This window comes from Equus przewalskii, chromosome 3 (assembly GCF_037783145.1).
Source record: "Equus przewalskii isolate Varuska chromosome 3, EquPr2, whole genome shotgun sequence".
Taxonomy (NCBI): domain Eukaryota; kingdom Metazoa; phylum Chordata; class Mammalia; order Perissodactyla; family Equidae; genus Equus; species Equus przewalskii.
Window position 1 is genome coordinate 54399494 of NC_091833.1, and position 20718 is coordinate 54420211.

The following is a 20718-nucleotide window of genomic DNA, read 5'->3' on the forward strand; positions in this document are numbered from 1 at the left end:
GTGGGGATGAGGGGTTGAGGAGCATAGAGAAGGTTGATAATTTATAGGGTCTGATCCGGGTGGTTTTCTGTACCGGGTGCTGTATGAAACGAGAAACTGCTTTAGGTCAACCTTCCACAACGTGCGTGCAAGGCCCACTGGCTGTGGAGGAACAGGCATCCGGCAGCTGACTACATTTTACGCGTCCCTGGTCTCACTGGTTTTCATTCTGGTGATGTAGTGGTTCTGGGTGTTTGGGGGAGTTTGGGTTCTGAGTTGTTGATTAGTTCTGGCCGTGGGAAGGATGCAGGGTGATGTATGACCGTCTTCAGTTCCAGTCTGAACTCCACAGAGCAACCTCTGGTCTGGTATATTTCATGTGGTTTTTTTTTTGTCCTTCCAAAGAAGTCATCAGCATAATTTCTAAGAGACTGTTGGAGGGGTTTTTGTACAAGGTCACGCCTTGCTTCACCGAGAGAACATTAAAACCTATCCTCCGTTCTCTTTCAGGTTCCTCACTGAATTCCTAAGCAGTCACCATTAAGCTGGAATAAATCTGCAGTTCTACTTTTTTTTTTCCTGGATCACAAGTCGGGTGGGCATCAGTGATATTAAGACAATTATTGATGACAATAGATTACCGATTATAGAGTGCTTGCCATATGCTTATCAAAGAGCCTTATATGTGTTAACTCCCTTAATCCTCATGGCAGCCCTAGGAAGTAGGTAGTATTATGATCCCATTCTGCAGATGAAAAAATTGAGGCATAGAGACATTAAACAATTTGTACAGCGTCACCCAGCAACTAAGTGGCAGAGCCTAGATTTGAAACTGGAGAATCTGGGTCCAGGACATGTACTCATGGTTCTAGCTCTGTTCTGTGTTCCCACTATAATGGAGTGGAAGAATTATCATTTTGACCATCACCTTTGGTATAACACGTCCACCAAGCAGCTGCCAGTTTGTTGGGTGAGGACATCCAAGTTCAGTGTTTGGGGTTTGACATCACACGCATTAGCCCTGCATTTCTCAGCCTTAGCGGTCCGCCACTAGCCATGGTAAGAGACCCCCTAAATTTCCTTCTCAGATCCCCTTCTCTTGAACTTACTGGACTTATCTGTCCTTTGGGGATTTTTCGTTTGCTCTGGTTAGTTTCATGTTTGGTTGTTTCTCTTCCTTGAACCAGGCCTGAGGTGGTGGTGTCAGAGCCTAGCAAGGGGGTGCCAGCACTGTGAGGAGTCACTGTCTCTTTGGCACTTGGCGCTGTGACTGTGGGCCAGAGAGGGTGTTGTGATGCTCTTTCCAAGTTGTGGACCAGAAACTTCTGGGCACAAGGATTTCATTTTCAGTTAGCTTGTGGTCAGACTGCTTCACAGGGTTTTGTGTGTTTGTTTTTTGCCTTAGGGATAGAAAGCCACATGAAATCATTGCATATGGCAAAGAGCCTAGAAAAGATTCTTTACACCTGCTGAATCAGGCATGTCGAGAGTAATCACCTCCTTGTCATCTATAAAATAAAATTAGTAACGTTGCCCAGCCTTTTTTATACCTCCCAGGATACTGTGAGTATTCCTTTGTTCCAGATCTATAAAATACAACTAGCTCTTTAGGGAAAAGGTATGTTTGTGTATTTATAAAACTTTTGTAAAAACTGTATATAAAAGATTGGTCACTGCTAAGTGAGGAAGCCATTCCCTGGCCTTCATTCTTCCACGTTCTTAGGAAACCACCTAGTCACTTGGAACATCTGATTCACCAGGGCAGGAATCTGTTAAATTATTCTTGCCTAAGAGTCCACGCACCTCTCAAGTAGCTCATGCACAGAGTGACTTTGTCATTTCTATATGGAATAATGTGAGGTGTCAGATAAGATATTTGGGTTGCAGTTAACAGAATATCTGAATGTTTTAGCTAAAGTCAAAGGTTCAGCTGCTATAACAAGAAACCCAACAATAATGTGGCTTAAAAATGGAGTGGTATTTTTTTTTCTCATGTAACAGTCCAGAGTCAGTGTCCCATATCAGTGGGGGAGGTTCTTGATAGCCAGGGTTCATGACAGCCAGGCCATGCTCAACGTGGCTTCTTTGTTCTGGTCATCACCATCTCAGCCCATTGGAAGGGAGTGTTTGAGAGATGTGTGTGCCAAGCCAGGAAGTGGCACACATCTCTTCTGCTCCCATTCCATTGGCAGGAATTTAGTCACATGGTTACTTCACCGTGCGGAGGAGGCTGGGCAGCTAAATGCCTAGCCATTCTTCTAACACAATGGAAGAAGGAAAGAATGGATTTTCATAGACAGCCAACAGTGTTGCTACAGTCAGTTCCTCTGGGCCTTAACTATCAGTGAACGCCCTACTTCCAATACATAGAACACACTCGCTTCATCCCAAGGGAGACGAACAAAAGCCCATCCAGTAAATGTATGACCTGAAAGTCCATGGTCCCTGGGTAATGCACAGTCCTTTCCGTCAGGTTCGGATGTGGTTCCTAATGGTCCGGCAACCTGTGAACTAAAAGGCAAATTATCTCCCCTTCTCCACTCGTACTCGATATACAATGGCGGAACAGGGGTAGAAAACCACAATTAAAATTCCCATTCAAAAAGGAGGAGAATGAAATGCACACAGCAGCCCCGGGCCCATAGCAATCCTGGAATCCTGGGGCAGGTAATGGGAGGGTCCTCTCCCTGGCGCAGGAGGAAGGTCCCTGATTAGACCCTGGCTCTGCTCTTCGGGAGGCCCCCTGTGTCCATGGTTCTGTATGTCCCTAGGCCTTGCCCTTGGGGGAGGGGTGCTCTTCCTTTTCAGTTTCATCTTTCACCAAATCTGAAGAAGGGTGTTGGGGATATGCCCTCCTTGGTGGCTGTCCAGCTTTTGCAGCCCACTGCCTGCTGATGTAAATTTGGAGAGAATAGCGGTCACCAGGTTTCATGGCTTGGCTATGGTATCCTTGCAAATACAGTTCCCTCAGAAACTCAGCTGGCGTCTGATCTATTAACTTCCAGACAGTTCGCATGCTGCAGTGTCTTCCAAAGTTTCTTCCAAGACCTGGGTCTTGAGCCTGCTTTATTTCTTTGCTTCCTTGCCCTCCACACCTCCCTCTCTTAGTTTAGTGGCAGCTGTTTTGAGGCCTCTGGAACTAGACTTTGGAGGAAGGCAACACACTTTTTCTCATCTCAGATCTCGTGCTGTTCTGGGTATGGAAGCCATTGGCTTTTCCAGCCCTTCAAGGCACCAAATTTGTACTCTTCTGTGCAGACTCTTTTCAATCATCTCTCCTAAATTTATAGGCTCAAAAGGAATGTGGTCTGCCTTCCAAGTCAGACCTATCAGGTGACAGTTTTGTCTTTTTTTTTTTTTTTAATAATCCAGAGACTTTCTTGGCACAGACCAGATTTTTGTAAGACATTTCCCCGTGTCTCTTCTTTTTTTTCAATTGTGGTAAAATATCGTAACATAAAATTTACCATTTTAAGTGTATAATTCAGTGGCATTAAGTACATTCACATTGCTTTGCAACCCTCACCACCATCCATCTTTAGAACTCTTTTTATCTTGCAAAACCAAAACTCTGTACCCATTAAGCAATAACTCCCCACTCCCCCTCTCCCCAGCCCCTGGCAACCGCCATTCTATGTTCTGTCCCTGTGAATTTGACTACTCCACGTAGCTCATATAAGTGGAACCATACAGTGTTTATCCTTTGGTGACTGGCTTATTTCATTTAGCGTAATGCCCTCAAGGGTCATCCATGTTGTATCATGAATCAGAAGTTCCTTCCTCCATAAGGCTGAATAATATTCCAGTGTATATATACCATATTTTATCTATTCCGCCATCAATGGATGTTTAGGTTGCTTCCAACTTTTGGCTGTTGTGAAAAATCCTGCTGTGAACATGGGTGTCAAACACCTCTTCAAGTGTCTGCTTTCAGAGGTATGTATCCAGATGTACATATCCTGGGTATATATATTTTGGGTATATATCCAGAAGTGGAATTACTGGATCACATGGTAATTCTGTGTTTAATTTTTTGAGGAACCACCACGCTGTTTTCCACATCAGCTGCACCATTTTACATTCCCAGCAACAGTGCACCTGGGTTCCAATTTCTCTACATCGTTGCCAACGCTTGTTATTTTCTGGGTTTCTTGTTTTTGATAATAGACATCCCAATGGGTGTGACGTAGGACTTCATCTTTTTTTGATGATGTGTTGGGTTTTTTCTTACTTTTTTTATTATGGTGCAATATCTATAACATAAAATTTACCATTTTAATCATTTTTAAGTGTACAGTTTAGTGGCATTAATTACATTCACAATGTTGTACAGCCATCACCACTCTAAAACTTTTTCATCACCCGTTGATGAAGTTTTTAAAAGTAAATTTTAGACATTATGACAGTTGATCCCTAAATACTTAAGTGCATCTCTAGAAAATAGAGACCTTTTCCTATGTAATACAATACTATTATCATATGAGCCTTCACTCACATTCCATTGGAGAGAACTTACAGTGCCACAATTACTTGAAGGGGAGGCTGCTAATTATAATGTAGTTGAGCACCCACTCATTCAATTATAACAGAAGAAGGAAGAATGGATTTTGGTGCTTTCCTAAACTACAGTAAAGTAACAAATATGTAACTGATTCACATTACAAGAATTTTGGGGTCTGGCAATATTGGGAGTTTGGTATAGTGTCTCAATGATGCTACCAAGGAGTCAGTTCTTTCCACATTTTACTCTGCCATCCTCAGTATGTTGTCTTTGGATCTTCATGTTTGTTACCTCATGGTTACATGATGGCTGCCATAGCACTAGCAATTATATTTTCACAACAGCATCCCAAATGGGAAAGGAGGAGAGTGGGCAGAAAAGATACTTTCCATTATCAGGGATGCAACCCCTCTGATTTGCTACTCGGTAGACTTCCCCTTGCATCTCACTGGACAGCTGCAAGGGAGTCTGGAAAGATTCTTGTCAAAGGGGAATGCGATATCTATGATTGGCTTGGCCAGTCATGACTTATACCCTTGGGCTGAACACATTGCAGTCCTGAATAAAACTAGTCTCTCTTAGCTAAGAAAAAGAGGAGAAATGACCTTTGGGTTGGCAATTATATCTGCCACATGTGGGCAATATTTTTTAATATTATTAAAGGTATAAATGGACTCTGAGGAGGATCTTGGCATAGAAACTCTAAGAAGATATCATCAAATTGAAGTACTGGTAGCAGGGACTTCCTTCTGAGCTTATTCCGTGAATGGTGTAGGGACAGTGTGTTCCATCTGTTTCTGAGGAAAAGAATCCTTGGGGCCACCAGCGTGAAAGGATCCCTGTAAGTCATCTGTCAACTGAATGAAGGTGATTGGTTTTAGGAATCAAGAGACTATTGGGGAAAAACTAGTCACCATTGGTTCAACTTAGGAGTCATCATATTCTTTTGGAGATGGTAATATTTTACAGAAATCCTTTACTAATTAATATACTGTCTCTCCCAGTGCTCATGAAAATTATTTGGGGGCAAAATTGACCTCATATGTTGAAAAATATTCTTTATATCTGATTAAAGGAAGTCATGTATTCTTAGGGTGACACCAGGTCACTCAAATTATCATACTTTCCCAAACTTAGGACTCAGTGAAAACAACGTTTTAACTGTCAGCATAATGAGTTGGTTGTATTGGAGATCTCCCCATGCTCATTTATATCTGAGAGCCTACAAACATTTTAGGGACAAAACCAAACCAAACAAATAGTCTTTGTCATTACCACTTATAAATGAATTACGAAATAACACAAGCTCTTCATGTTTGCTTGTGACACAAATGGAAAATAACTTAAGATTCCCAGAAGGTTCAAAAAAAAAAAAAATCAAGGCTGCTCTTGGTTCATAGACACTGTGACAATCCTGGGTGTTAGTGGTGATTCACCCATCTTTCCTGCTCCATTCCAGCTGGCCCTGAGAGCAGAATGAAAAATTGCTTTGGCATGGAGCTCATTTCTTAATAAATTAAAAATGAAAAGAAGACAACTGAAGACCCCAAAGATCACTTGCAGTGGAATATAGTTAACATTTATTGAAAAGCCAGCAGAGGCTAGGCACCGTTATCAGTGCTTTAAATGTATTTTCAACCCTCATAAAAACCCTATGAGGTCAGTACCGTTATTATTCCCATCTCACTGATGAAGAAACTGAGGCAGAGAGGACTTAACAACCAAGGTCATACAACTAGTACGTGGCAGGGCCGGGATTCTGAGCCCTGGTGAGCTGCCTCTCACCATTACCCCGGGTTGTACTAAATCCTTCCAAGTCATAACAGGCAAATCTTTTCCAGCCCCACAAAATATTACTTTAACTTCTGGGATATTTCACTGTCATTATTATAAGTATTTTCTTCCTAATAAAGTTTTAAAATCTGTAAATGAAGATGACCCAGTGGGCTTTACTTTCCCATTTGTAGATTGGAGGAGTTTTACTGTCACCTGATAGAATAGGAAGTTTGTGTTCAAGGATTATCGTGGAAACAGGGTGCTATATTCTTTGACTCCAGCAGCTTCACCAGATTAAACTAAGAATCATCTGTTTGGAATTTGGTAAGACAGGTGTGATTATATGACCTCAACCTTATCAAGACCCTGTTTTTGAATCAGTTAAAGTAGTTGGAGTCTCAGGTGCGGAGCTAATGTGGGCTTAAAGTGACACTGTTTGCTTCCATGAGATTGTCAGTTTTCAAATGGCCAAGTATTCACAGCTAGATTTACAGCTAGAGCCTTTGCAGCCAGAAGACTTACAGAGGAACAAAAATGACAACTGCAAATGTTTGATGCAATTCATTTTCTCTCTGAGGAAGAATGAGAGCTTTAGGGGGGCAGGGAGCAGATTGGGATTTTCAGCTTCTGACTCAAAGGGTTGAAGAGACCCCATTATGCAGTCTCACTCCTGCCACAGATGGGATGACAGAGAGTGAAGAGCACTCAAACTTTGAGAATGGTATTTATTGGAAGAACAGAACACATGATAGAAGTGTACAGAAAGTTAGCAGTGCTGGCTCTCTAAGAGGATTTGACCATCTGGATAACAGCTTTGCAAATCTTGTAGATAAATTATACCATTTGGAGGAGAGTCTTCCAAACTGAATCTAAATGCCAGAATCCTTCCAAGAAGGTTTATGCAATTCTGGCTTTTTTCTCCTTTTGTCCAAAACTCATTAGGTGACATTTTTAGTCCAGATAGAGTTTACAATTTGGGACATGGGAACAACTATCCTAAGTTTTTCACCACTGGAAGATTAATATCAATGGAGTAAATATTACACAGAATAAAAAAGAAGTATAATTCGGGGCCAGCCCAGTGGCACAGTGGTTAAGTTCGCACGTTCCACCTGGTGGCCCCGGGTTCACTGGTTCGGATCCCAGGTGTGGACCTATGCACCGCTTGTCAAGCCATGCTGTGGCAGGCATCCCACATATAAAGTAGAGGAAGATGGGCACAGATCTTATCTCAGGATCTCAGGAGCAGTCTTCCTCAGCAAAAAGAGGAGGATTGGTGGCAGATGTTAGCTCAGGGCTAATCTTCCTCAAAAAAAAAAAAAAGAATAATTCATAATGCAAAGATAAAACTATCTCAGGAGGGTGGAGTATTCCTTCCTTCTCCCCATCTTTCCGTAAAAAGCTAAGGAAAAATGTACTCCCCTAGCTGGTAGGTGCTATGTTGATATAGCTCAGAGAAAGAGTGGAACTTGTCTGTCCTAAGAAATGTAAGTAAGGTTTGGGTGACACCTTCTAATGTAATTGGAAGCAATGGACCAGTTTATTTTAATGATGTCTGGAAGAATGGAAGAAAGAACCATCTCTGTTTTAACTTTTCTCAGATAACATTGAGGCAGTGAAGAGAGTTAATTTAATAGATCTATTCATTTATTCTTTGCAGAGGTACTTCCAGTGAAATATCTGAACTTGTCAAGCCAGAATAGCTCAGAGAGTCTTATGAAACCAACCAAATCAAACCTTCATCTCCTGGCATCTCCTGGAATCCTCCTCCAGCACAAAGAGCAGGGAGCACATCAGTGTTGTTTCTCTACTGCAGCTTCTTGGTCACATTATAAGCTGGTGTGGGCTGCTTTAGAAGGACAAATGGACTATTTTGGACAAGAAAAGAAAAGTATGTGTAACAGAGTCCCCTTCTTTGGTTAACACAGTCCCACCAGGGAGGGAGAAAGAAGTGAAAGGACCGAGATATGTCAGATGGGGCACTGGTAGGTTAACAAAACCGGAAACTGGTCCTGAAACAGCTTTTTACTCTGATCTTCTGGTCTCCGTGATAACTCAAAGGTGGGTAGGGAGGTGAAGTAGGTAAGGGAGCTTTCCCTATACACACACACACACACACACCCCACTCATTGTTCTGTTCTTAAGCTCATGCTTGTCAGTTGCCAAAAGAACCGGGCATGGTAGGGTATATTATGGCTCAAGTGTGTGTTCTTCATTATAAGAATCTCCCTTTACTACTTCAGAGAACTGACTTAGATCATCACATATTTCCTGATCCTTGTCAAAGTGATTTATAAACTGTCTAGGGTCTCACCCAATTCAGTAAGACAAGAGAGACCTATAGTTTAAAAATACATAACCAGATCACAGATTTAAATGTAAAACTATAAATCTTGTAGAAAAAATACAGGAGAAAATCTTTGAGATAAAAGGCTAGGCAAAGAGTTCTTAGGTTTGAAATCAAAAGCATGATCCATAAGAGAAAAACTTGGTAAGTTGGATCTTATCAAAATTAAACTTTTGCTCTGCAAAAGACCCATGCAAACAAGTGAAGTTACCTGCACCATATACAAAAATTAACTCAAGTGGATCAAAGACCTAAAGGAAAAGAGCTAAAACTATAAAACAGAGTAAAACATAGGGGGAAGGATTCATGATATTGGATTTGACAGTGATTTCTTGGATAGAACACCAAAAGCATAGGCAACAAAAGAAAAAAATAGATAAATTGGGCTTCATCAAAATTCAAAATTGTAGTGCATCAAAGGACACTGTTAACGGAATGAAAAGGCAACTCATGTAATGGAAGAAAATTTTGCAAATCACATATCCGAGAAGGGATTATCCAAAATGTATAAAGAACTCCGACAACTCAACAACAAAAAAACCAAACAACCTAATTTAAAAATGTGCAAAAGGCGTGAATAGACATTTCTACAAAGAAGATATATAAATGGCCAATAAGCACATGAAAAGATATTCAATATCACTCATCATTAGGGAGATACAAATTAAACCCACAGTGAGATACTACTTCACGCCCATTAGGATGGCTATACCATCAAAAAAACAGAAAATAACAAGTGTTAGCGAGGATGTGGAGAAATCGGAACCCTTGTGCATTGCTAGTGGGAATGTAAAATGGTACAGCTACTCTGGAAAACAGCTTGATGGATTCTTTAAAACTAAACATGTAATTATCATATGACTCAGCAATCACAATCTTGGGCATTTAGTCCAGAGATATAAAAACTTACGTTCACACAAACACCAGTACACTAATGTTCATAGCTTCTTTAGTTGCAGTAGTCCAAAACTTGAAACAACCTAGACATCTTGTAATGGGTGAATAAACGAACTTGGTGAATCTATACCATGGAATACTACCCAACAATGAAAGGTACAAAACTACTGATGAACACAAACCTTAGATGGATCTCCAGGGAGTTATGTTCCCTGGAGTCAAAAAAAGTCAATCCCAAAGGTTACATACTCTATGATTCCATTTGTATAACATTCCTGAAAGGATAAAACTGTAGAAATGGAGAAAGGATTAGTGGTTGCCAGAGATTATAAAGGAGGATACAGGGGAGGGAAGTGAGTGTAGTTATAAAAGGGCAACACAAGGGATTTTGGAGGTGATGGAACTCACCTCACATTGGCTCCCCTTTTAGGAAGGTCTGTCTGTCCTGTACCTTGACTGTAGTGGTGGTCACACAAATCTACACGTGATAAAACTGCATAAAACTAAAAACACAGGGGTGCATGTAAAGCTGGTGCAATCAGATGGAGTCAAGGATTATCTCAATGTCAATATCTTGATTGTTGATATTGTCCTGTGGTTATACAGGATGTTACCACTGTGGGGACAGACTGAAGGATATACAGGATCTCTCTGTATTATTTCTTACAGCAGCATGTGAATTTGTGATTGTCTCAAAAAATAAAAAAATAAAAAGGCATAACCCATGAAAAAATCCTGAAGAAACACCAACTTGGTTCCACTGGAAGCTAAGAATACAACTAGCTATAGACTTATTCTTTCTCCTCCCAACGCATCCTTTTGAGTTAAGAAAGGGCAATTTCATCTATCATTAGGCATGAGTACAGTATGGTTTTCTCAGAGTTTCGATATAAGGTTGCCCTATGAAAATTAAATAGTAAAAATAAAATAATTTAGGAGAGTAGCCATTAGCCATCTTAGATGCTTCCAAAACAAAATAAGAAAAGCAGTGCATGTGGAAAGATAACCAATGAGTAGAATCTCAGGAAGACAGGCCCTCCTTCAATATGTGTATAAGGTTAAGGTATTCATTCATTTTTTTGGAGAGCCATCTGAAGAAAGAAACTATTACTATCAGGAAGGATGTCTGCGTCCTTCTAGAAAAGCAGGAGTCACGAGATGAAGAAAGTGTTGAGCCATCCTGAGCCCTGCTTTAGAGGGAGGGTACCTTGTCTGAACACAAGTATCGATCTGCTTGGCAGTTATAGTTGGCAGAGCTGCCACTTATGGAACATGTGGTATGTGTGAGGGGCTTTGCCTGCATCGTCATTAATCCTCAGCATCATCCTACAAAATAGAAGTTATCTCCATAATTCAACTAAGGCTTAAGAGATGAAATAATTTGTCAGCGATCACACAGCTAGTGAGTGGCAGAGCTGGGTTTCAGTCCTATGCCTTGCCATACCATTTCCATTCCACTATACTGCCTCTCTTTAAAGTTAATTGGCATATAAAAGTATTGTAACTCGATGCTATGGTCTTAGAATTATCTCATTAACTCTGTTCATTCTACTTTCCTGCTTCCGAGTTTTGATTTCCCATATAGACGTTCCTAAAAGGTGAGCCAATGTGAGTATTTGTCCATGTGGCAGCTGTGTTTCTCACTGTACATTAATAAGGTGGCAATCTGATCTATTCACCAGTCTGTTGTAAAAATGGTTAATAAGCATCAGTTCTTCTGGGGCTGATAATTCTGGGTACATTGGAGCATTCTGTTCCTGCAAAAAAATAAGATACTGGACTTAGCTTAACCTCCAAGGTACTACCACCTTGTGAGGCCTCAATCTTTGACGTTCTTCTCCCTCCTAGAATTCAACAATCTTCATTTAGCGAGATGGGGAAATGGTGTTACAGATTTAAGTAACTCGCCCAGGCCCATAGAGTTGATTATTGGCAAAGCTAAGCTTGAGAACTAGGTCTCCTAAGTCTTATTGCAGTGTAACCATTTTGGCTGTACTCATCCTGTTGGACCACCCTATTTCAGGGGCAGATCTAGAATAATTGGTTTACACGCTCAATCAACATTCCTGTTTTCTGTACTTCCTCTACATCTTGGCCACTAGTGGAATTGTTTTTTGTTAGCATAATTGATAGCTATATTATGAGCCCACAATTTTCTGTACATAAATAAATGAATAGACACTAACTAGCCATGTTGTATATGCTTAAAATGTTCATCATTCTTTCACATGATATAAACTGGGTAGCCATGCACCACCGGTTCATACAATAGCTTTTAGGTATTTTATAGAGTGTTACATATAAATAGTTGTATTCGTTAGACCTCACCTCAATTATTTCCACCACCCAGTATAGTACCTGGCACAAGTAGGGTGTCAATACTTGTGAACTGGATTGGATAGGATTAGATTGGACTAAATTGATTGAAAAGTGGCTTTAATGTCTTTCAGCTCTTAGACTCTGTCATTTATTTAACACTCTTGCCCAGATAAGTGTTCAGACGACAGCATGACTGTTCAAAGACACATTATGAGGCCCAGGTGTCTGTCCCCTGGCCTGAGAGGTCTACTTAATCAGGTAGGTCAGTTCTGGGAACTAACGCCTTTCTGACACCTTGCAGGTTGCCAGCCTCAAGGGAGGGCCGTGTTCTCTCTCTGGTCTCAATACTTGGAAGGTCCAGGGAGTCTCAGCACGTGAAAGCAGATAATCATGGAGGTGCTCAGAGATGTGGCAGTGCTGGTTCAAACGCATAAATGATTTGTTGCAGTTCATTGTAAAACCCAAAACAATGAGCATAGGTATCTCCTTAGAGGTACCTATGAATCACATTCTGTTTCTCAGGTCACCTGTGGAGGTCACTAGGGCAATTTATTTTCTTGAAACAAGTGTTTTTTGCCTTAAGGATTGTTGATATCCAGTGTCTCAAATAAATTTTGTCTGATGGTTTTGGGCAAAGAAGTAAAGTAATAATTAGTTATTACTTTCTGTTCTATACCAATAATTTTTCATAGACACTTCTGAAGCTTCTGTTTTTCACTTCATTTTTGTGGAGAAATTTTTATTCATATATTTTTGCTTTCATATAGAACATCCAAAATTCCTGACATCTGTTTTTTCTTTTCATTGTGTTTGTTGGCACTAATTTAAAGTTATACACAACGCATTCTTTTCTAGAGCATTCATCTTTAGTGTTCTGAGATAGTTGCTCAATAACATGTCATGAGAAGAGTTCAGATTTGGAAAGCATCTGTCATTTCCTCTTGCGTTGCTAATTTATTTAGTAACCATTTGTTTCTAAAACTCTCATCTGCCAGGCTGTAAACCTATGTACGTGTTGGATCCATAGACCTAGAAATCCATAAATGTTAATGATAACACTAGAAGTAGGTTGGAGTATGCCTTTGGTACCTAGCTCTTCTCCTAAAAATCTTTACCCAAACCCTTTGTTCTTTCTTTTTTTTTTTTTTTAAAGATTTTATTTTTTATTTTTCTCCCCAAAGCCCCCCCTGGTACATAGTTGTGTATTTTTGTTTGACTTGTGGGTCCTTCTAGTTGTGGCATGTGGGATGCCACCTCAGCGTGGCCTGATGAGCAGTGCCACGTCTGCGCCCAGGATTCGAACCGGCAAAACCCTAGGCCGCTGAAGCGGAGCGCGCGAACTTAACCACTTGGCCACAGGACCAGCCGCTGTTCTTTCTTAAACACATTGATACTTATATTAGGATAAGTGTCTTTATGAGACTATTTCCATCAGTTCTCAACTAAGACTCTGGAATATTTAAGATGGCAGACAAGAATCATCCAATGTTAACTGCTCAAGGAATTTACCACATGCGTAGGTGGCAGTAATGATACTGATTTGAATAATAGTTTCATAAAATACACTTTTTTTCAATTAAAGTAAACTTCCTTTCCATCTTGAAAGAGTGAAGTACATTTTTGCCTTAGCTATTAATACCTGTTCATTTTATTTCAGTGGTACAGGCATGGATGGGAAGAAATGCAGTGTATGGATGTTTTTACCTCTTGTATTTACTTTGTTTACTTCAGCTGGATTGTGGATAGTGTGAGTATTTTCTTATTTTATTATTTAAGGACTCCAGTGCAATGTAGATAAAAATGTAAAGTTTTGATAGTATATGGTGTACCTATATGAATGTATTTATAAATACTTTAAAATAATGTTTACTAAATCAACCTTGCAAAAGTCCCCATTTCTCTTCCCTTCTTCTGTGACCCAAAGTAAATAACAAGAGTGAGTAATAAATTTGCAAAGCAGGTAGTGAAGAATACTGGTTTTATTTTGTGTTCCCATGTTCTTCCAGGATTGAACATTCTGTAAACTGGTGATATGGATTCATTATTTGCAAGATTTGCTAATTTGACACAAACGTGCTAAGTATTCCATTCACAGTACAGTTCATAGTCCAGGTTTTTTGTGTGTGACTGGGTCTAGTATGTTTATAAATTGTTATCATTACATTGGAAGTCTTGGCTTATCACAAAACATTCCCACACTTGCTTATGTCAAGTACCATTCACTTTCAGAAAGTTGTTTTAGTCCCTTGCAGTTCATTAAGAAAGGTGGACACATATTCCTGAGAAATTAGAAAATTTGAATTCTAATTTTAGTTTGCCCAAAGTTATAAAGTCTTATTTCTTTGTTTTCCAGTTTTCAGATTATAATGATGGCCATTAATTTGGGAGGGGTTTCGAAAATTACAGAAATATTATTAATAATGACATTTGAACTTCAAAGAAGTAAGTGATCTATAGGTAAAGCATTGTAGTAACAGAGCATTTTCCCAGTTAGAAAAAAAATGAGTATGATTTAATGTGGTTGGCCTAATAAATCTGGGAAACAAATGTCTTGTTTTTTGAAAAAATTTCTTTTTCATATAAGCTTTTATTGTTCTTTCTTCATAGATACTTTATAGCTGTGGAAGATGACAAAATTTTCCCATTAAATTCAGCTGAAAGGTAAAGTTCATCTCTGAATAATGCATCGTTCATCAGTAGACTTAACAAAAACTTTGCCTTGGGGAGGTTAAATTGTGCACAAATGACTGTGCTTTGACCTGAGTTCTCTATTTTTTGTTATCCAGGAAACCTGGTGTGAAGCATGCACCATATATAAGGTAACTTGATAACTCTCTTCCCATCTGTTAGATCTTGGAAAAGTTGGGAGGGTCTCAGTTCCAGCTATTCTAATGAAGTAGCATGGACTGAGTGGCTTATAAAGAACAGAAATTTATTTCTTACAGCTCTGGAGGTTGGAAGTCCAAGATCAGGGTGCCAGCATGGTCAGGGTCTGATGAGAGCCCTCTTCTGGGCTGCAGACTACCACTGTATCCTCACATGGCAGAAAAAGGACAAGAGAGGTCCCTTTTATAAGAGCACTAATCCGTTCACCAGGGCTCCATCCTCATGACCTCATCACCTCCCAAATGCCCCACCTCCTAATACTATCACACTGAGGGTTAGGATTTCAACATAGGAATTTTGCAGGGACACAAACATTCAGTGCATTGCAGAGGGTTATAGATTTTAATTCAGTAATAGCAAAACATTTCATATTTTTCAAGTATTGCAGGCGATGAACCTCCTGCGAGCTGTGTGTTTAGTCAAGTTATGAACATGGCAGCATTTCTAGGTAAGAAGTGCATAAAGAATGTTCTGTGTCCTTTGGTACATTTCTTTTTTATTTTCAATTCTCCTAAACCCATATCAGAAACATGGTGGGCCTAGTCGATAATTTGGTGTCTATCATGTCAATATGCTGAAGCTAGCTTTTTGTTTTGACGGTCTTTTTTCTCATAAATCCTTTATGTTCACCCCGCTTACCTTACATTTTCTCTTCCCTTTACCATCTTTATCGTTTCAGTGTATTCTTGACTTTATTTCTTTTGCTGCATGAAATAATATATTTCACGTACCATAAAATCCTGCATGAAAATGTAATATTGTGCAATATGTTTGCTTTAAGAAGAATGCCTTAATTTATTCCTTCGCTGGCAAAGATGAAAAATGCATAGGCTCTATGATAAATATTGATGTGTGTAGATATTGTCTTTAAATCTAAAGGTCAGCATTAGCATTAAGGTGACACTCTCGCTTGTGTCTGTACCCATTGGAAGCTGGCAAATGGAGACGTAGGTTAAAAAAGAAGAAAAAGAAACCTCTGTACTCATGTCTGGCCCCAAATCCCCACTTTTTCTTCAGGGCCCAAGACCCTCATTTAAAACCCCGCCCCTGTGTTCTGTGAGTGCTTCCGTGACTTGGTGGTCCTCCAGGGATCACGGGAACCAGCCGTGTCTCTGTCCTTTTCCATATCAACCTTGTATACCATCTCATCAAGGCCAGGCCTCCCCAGTGTCTTTCAAAGGGTCAACTAACCATCATCGTTGGCAAACTGTGGGGGATGGTCCAGTGACAGCTAAATTTTTCAACAGTGGTTTTCTGGAAATGGTACTTTTGATAGTGAGACTTTCACTCCAAGTAAAAGATAAAGATGATGTTATTACTGAGGGAGTATTTGGCTTTCATGACACTTGTCCCCCAAAGAGGGGACTTGTTATTTCATTTATGTATAACTCCTCCCGACCCAAAAAAGTTCCTACTCACTCTTAACATGTTCTTTTTTAATGTTTGCTATAGGAAGAGGGAAGACCTATAGAACTCACTGGAAAATCAAGGGAGAGGGTTGGCCCAACATGCACCGTGGGCCAAATCTTAGTTCAGAAGGCTCAGAACAGGAGAAACATGGAGAACGTTCCCTATGAGGCTCAAGAGGCCTCCCATGAACCTGTGAGGTTCAAAGAGAAGAAAACTGGGGAGCTTCTCTGCAGGTGCTAAGACTGCTCGCTGAAGCTAACCTTTCCCTACACAGGCTCTCCTAAAGCGTATCCCCTTTGCCTGAGCAGGAAGTGTCTGGCAGGCATGGGATGCCATGCCAGCAGAAAGGAAAAGGTTAGCCGTACCCTGATGCTGGGGTTGCTGAATCTTTAGAGAAGCTCTTCTCTTCATGCCCTCGGCAGGCAGGATTTTCATGTCCCAGATATTCCCAAGCTCTGAGAAAGGTGGTACTGACAGCAGCCAGTGCACCACGGCCGGTCCTCATTAGTCAAGTCTTGTCTTCACTGCCTTCAGCCTCAGAGCTGCTGGGAGCTTTATACTCACTTTTTTCCTCTACTCTGGACACCACTCTTCTGAAAAGATCTAATAAACTTACTCATACCAAGGCATAAGTGACTGCTAGGGAGATATTTGCATTTAACAGAGCCCAAAGCCCCAAGAGTGAATCTTGAACTGAGGGGTCAGGGACCTTCCTAGCCCCTCTGCAATCACACCACGTCGGCCTGCAGGTTGGAACCTACTCATGATTATCCCCATGGGAGCAATAATAACAGTAATTAATAGCAGTCATTTGTATTCCACAATGCGAAGTGCTTTGCAAGTACTACTTCATCTAATCACAATATATAAAGCTTATAAAAAAGCTGCTACAAACTGGCTGTCCTTCACTGGACTTTAAAGAAACCAATGAACATGTTGGAGGCCACATATTGTTTCCTTCATATTTTTAAGAAAAATTGATGTTTCCCAATAGTCTTTAGTATAGAATCTATAAAATACCAGTTTGCACAGCTCACAAATTTATCCAGTTATAAAGCTTATGATTAACTAATTATAAAAGCATTCCCAAAAACAAAGTAATGAAAACAAGTTCCCCTCTTCCAGATGACATTTGTCATCATCTTATTCTCCAGTCCGCTGCTCCACCAAGAAGCAATTAAGCTCTTCCTAGCTCTTGCTCTAAGATATTGCAGCATCCAGTGTTTATTCTTTATTATCTTTCATCATTTTAGTGCCATCTGGTAGACACAAAATGGATTAAGATTAGTGTTCAGTGGGAATAAACCAAAAATAATTTATTTATCAACTCTGGGAGTGAAAAAGAGTCAGTTTACTAATGATTCTTGCTTTAAACGGTGGATGCTTTCGTCTCCCCAGGCCTCTCGCTGTTAGACCTCAGACTATTACTTTAGACACATTCCTGACTTTAAGAAACAACCTGGACTGCCTGTAAGATGTTTTTTTGGTAGCCCTGTAGGTTATAATTTACAATCTACAAATGAGTCGGTGTAGCATTTATTAAAATTAGTTAGCAAAGATCTTTTATCTTTCTGATGGACCAATCAAAGCACGAATGCTCAATTATTTTCTTTAGAGAATTAGTTATGCTCTTTGTTCAGAATCCACACTTTTATTTCTCCTCAGGGGAAAAAAAAGACCTAAGACAAATTTGTTGAAAAGAATATTATTTTCTGCCCTGGAGAGGTTGTGAGGAAAGGCTAACAGCTGAATGATTTTGGTCACCTAATAGCAGCCACTCTCCCTCAGCCAAAACGTATTGATTGCCGTGTTCTGCTGCAGTCATAAATAGGAATTACCGATGCATAAACAGTAAAACTAAACAAAACAAAAAAGAATTTGGCCAGGCACCAGTTTAGAACTGCAATGAAGAGCTACTCGTTCAAATTTAAAATGCCAATCAGCTCAAAATAAAAAATTTAATAAAGAAAATAAGCAATTATTCTAGTATTTGTGTTCTTTTAAAATAGGCAGATAAATTAAATAGGGGACTCTTGTATAGCAAAGGACTGTTCTAAATACCGAAAAACAACAGAAGGGTGGGTTTTAAAAATCTTTTCTAAAACTGTTAGCGAAAGCCAAAATTTTTAATGAAAGTAAAAACTATTGATCAGAATGTTAATGTGGTAAAAATTGGCTGGCATATTTAAAGATGGCTTTGACAGTGCCCTACTGCCCAGAAGTCTTGTTCAAGAATGTATAATTAAATCACTACTTCGTTGAAAATGAACTTCATAACAGACAGCCTCAATCGGCCTCCATTTAAACCTAACTGCTAATATAACTGTTAAAGCACCAACATCTTTATTATTTCCACCACCCTAAAAATTCAACTAGAATCTATTTTAAAAGAAAAGTATGCCTAGTCTGAGCTGATTAATAATGGAGTTAATAGGTAAAAAGGAGAAAGTGTGGTGTTTGGAACGCAATTCTGGAAGTTAGGAGCGTTGGGTTGAGTTCCTGTCTTCAAGTAGGTTTCCTTTTCCTACTTAATTTCGTCATCTGTTCATGATAAAATGATTTATCATCCATATTACAAATGGGAAGCCCAGCAATGCTTGGGCCAGGAGATGAGACATGTCCCATGTTTACTGGAGAGAAATGAGTAACATGGAGAATGGCCAATGACTCTTTCCTCTAGCCACAGTGGAACAAACGGACTGGCTAGGCCCACATGAGGAGCCATTTTAGTGTCTGCTTCAGCAGGGATTTAGGGCTTAGGCCAAAGTTCCAGCACGATCCTATTCCTCTAAACTAAATGACAGCCACCAGAGAGTTCCCAGGGTAACGCTTTTCACTAGTTATTTTTAAAAGAAACGAAATGTACCGTCTTGGTATTTTGTCATTATGTCCTGACTAATATCCATACACGCTTCATTAGCAGATGTCTCCCATGATGCCCTGTGTTGAGGTTTCTGGTGTTATCTAATAGCTTCTCTATCTGATGATCACTGTGCATCAGAGTGCTTACGTTCAGCTTCTCCTCTCCCACTTCCTCCTCCTAGTCCCATCCTAAAAAGTAATAAGAAATAGTGCTGATTTTGTCACCCTCTAGGATAGTGATTGCCATTATTAATAGACTTCTGATATAATTCCATTAGGTTGGAAAACTATTGTCAACTCAAGTATTATTTATTAATTTTATGATCAATAGTGGACATTAACTAAAACAAAACATATTAAAAGCTAAATTAGAGCTGAACAATTTGAGATTTCATATATTATGGTTTATTTCCATTTTGTTTCCCAAATCCAAACATTAGCCAAGGTATATCCCATTCTTTGATCAGAGGCGCTTGAAAGTGAAAGTCAACTTATTGAGCTTAACTTCATAGCTTGAAACTATGAGATTCAGCATTCTTGGGAAATGCCAATTTATGGATAGGTTTTCTTTTTTCATGGCTACTAATAATGGCCTTAATCAAGGTAGAACATTTAGCAAATAATTACCTATTTAATTGCTGTATAAATAGGGTAATTCTTGAATTTCTAATTTTCTTGCCTGCTAAACCTTAATGTCAGAATAAATTGTTTTAGGAAGTAGTAAGTGCATTTCCTTATATGTAGACATAATTTATATTAACTACAAGTGCTTTTTTTTTAATCATGTGTAGACTAACCTCTCCCAGCTTTCTGTATAAATATGAAAATAGCCCGGCACTAAGCAATTAATAAAAGGAGATTCTTATATTAGTGTCTTGAGTATGGACCATCCTCAAGGTTACTCTTAGAAGTTGGGTTTGAAATCTAGGTAACTTCCTTCATTCTCTGTTCAGATTCTTTAAGAAAAATTTGCTTCAAAAGATAGAGTGGTCTTTTAAAATGAGTAATTAATATCCTTTGGAAGAACTGAGCTCTCTCATTATAACCAGTATGATTTTTAGTACATACCAACCTGCACAATCTGCTATCCAGATTTCATAATTTGATTACTATAACTGTTCTAATTTGGATTAACTGTCTTTGTCCTTTCACCATGAACCCCCCCCGCCCCCACCCCCCAGGTAGACTCAGAGGGAAGGGGGAGTAAGGCAGTAATGAAGGGCTCTGTCTACCAGTCTTTGTCTTCCTTTCTATCCCAGGAGGGATTTCTCTCTCGCACAGGGACCAGCAGGTTTATCGAGACGTGGAACTTTGTCTTCCTCCCCACGTTTCCTGCCCTGTGTGTTCTGACACTGTTCTAAACTAAAGGATGACTGAATCAGGGAATTCTCCTGCCATGGGCTGTCTTTATCCCCGTCTTATTTGTTGTGTGTCCAGCCTCTGCAGTGTTCTCCTAAGCCAGTCTGCCTATGCTGACCTCGTTTTCGGAAACTCTGAGAACAACACTATTAACAGTTCTGTCATCCTTGCATCACCCAGATAACATGTAGCACAGCTGCTTCAACTCCTCTCCTCTTCCCCCAGGTTAGGGATAATAAAACCTCTAAATAATCATAGGCATCTATGGAAAATTTCTTTAAAAAATTGTCATTTCAGAGATTTAAAAATGTACTGTAGCGATGTTTAATTTTGCACATTGTGGCTTTAGAATTGTGCCTCATAGTCTAGGTTTATGATTTAA

The 20718-nt window shown here is 39.7% G+C and overlaps 1 protein-coding gene across 6 annotated transcripts in view; it reads left to right on the top strand.

Moving 5' to 3' along the window:
- The window catches only part of TMEM150C (transmembrane protein 150C), an 85029-nt gene that overhangs the window by 55446 nt on the left and 8865 nt on the right, over positions 1-20718 (top strand). For 4 of the 6 annotated variants that reach the window (XM_008525790.2, XM_070614543.1, XM_070614542.1 and 1 more), the window contains 4 exons: positions 13477-13566; positions 14427-14480; positions 14606-14638; positions 15086-15153. In XM_008525790.2, coding sequence (XP_008524012.1) covers positions 13487-13566; positions 14427-14480; positions 14606-14638; positions 15086-15153 — 235 coding nt within the window. In that variant the 5' untranslated portion in view covers positions 13477-13486. Of the gene's footprint in view, positions 1-489; positions 575-9643; positions 11099-13476; positions 13567-14426; positions 14481-14605; positions 14639-15085; positions 15154-20718 lie in introns of those variants that run through there. The other 2 variants (XM_070614544.1, XM_070614545.1) reach the window with 2 other exon arrangements.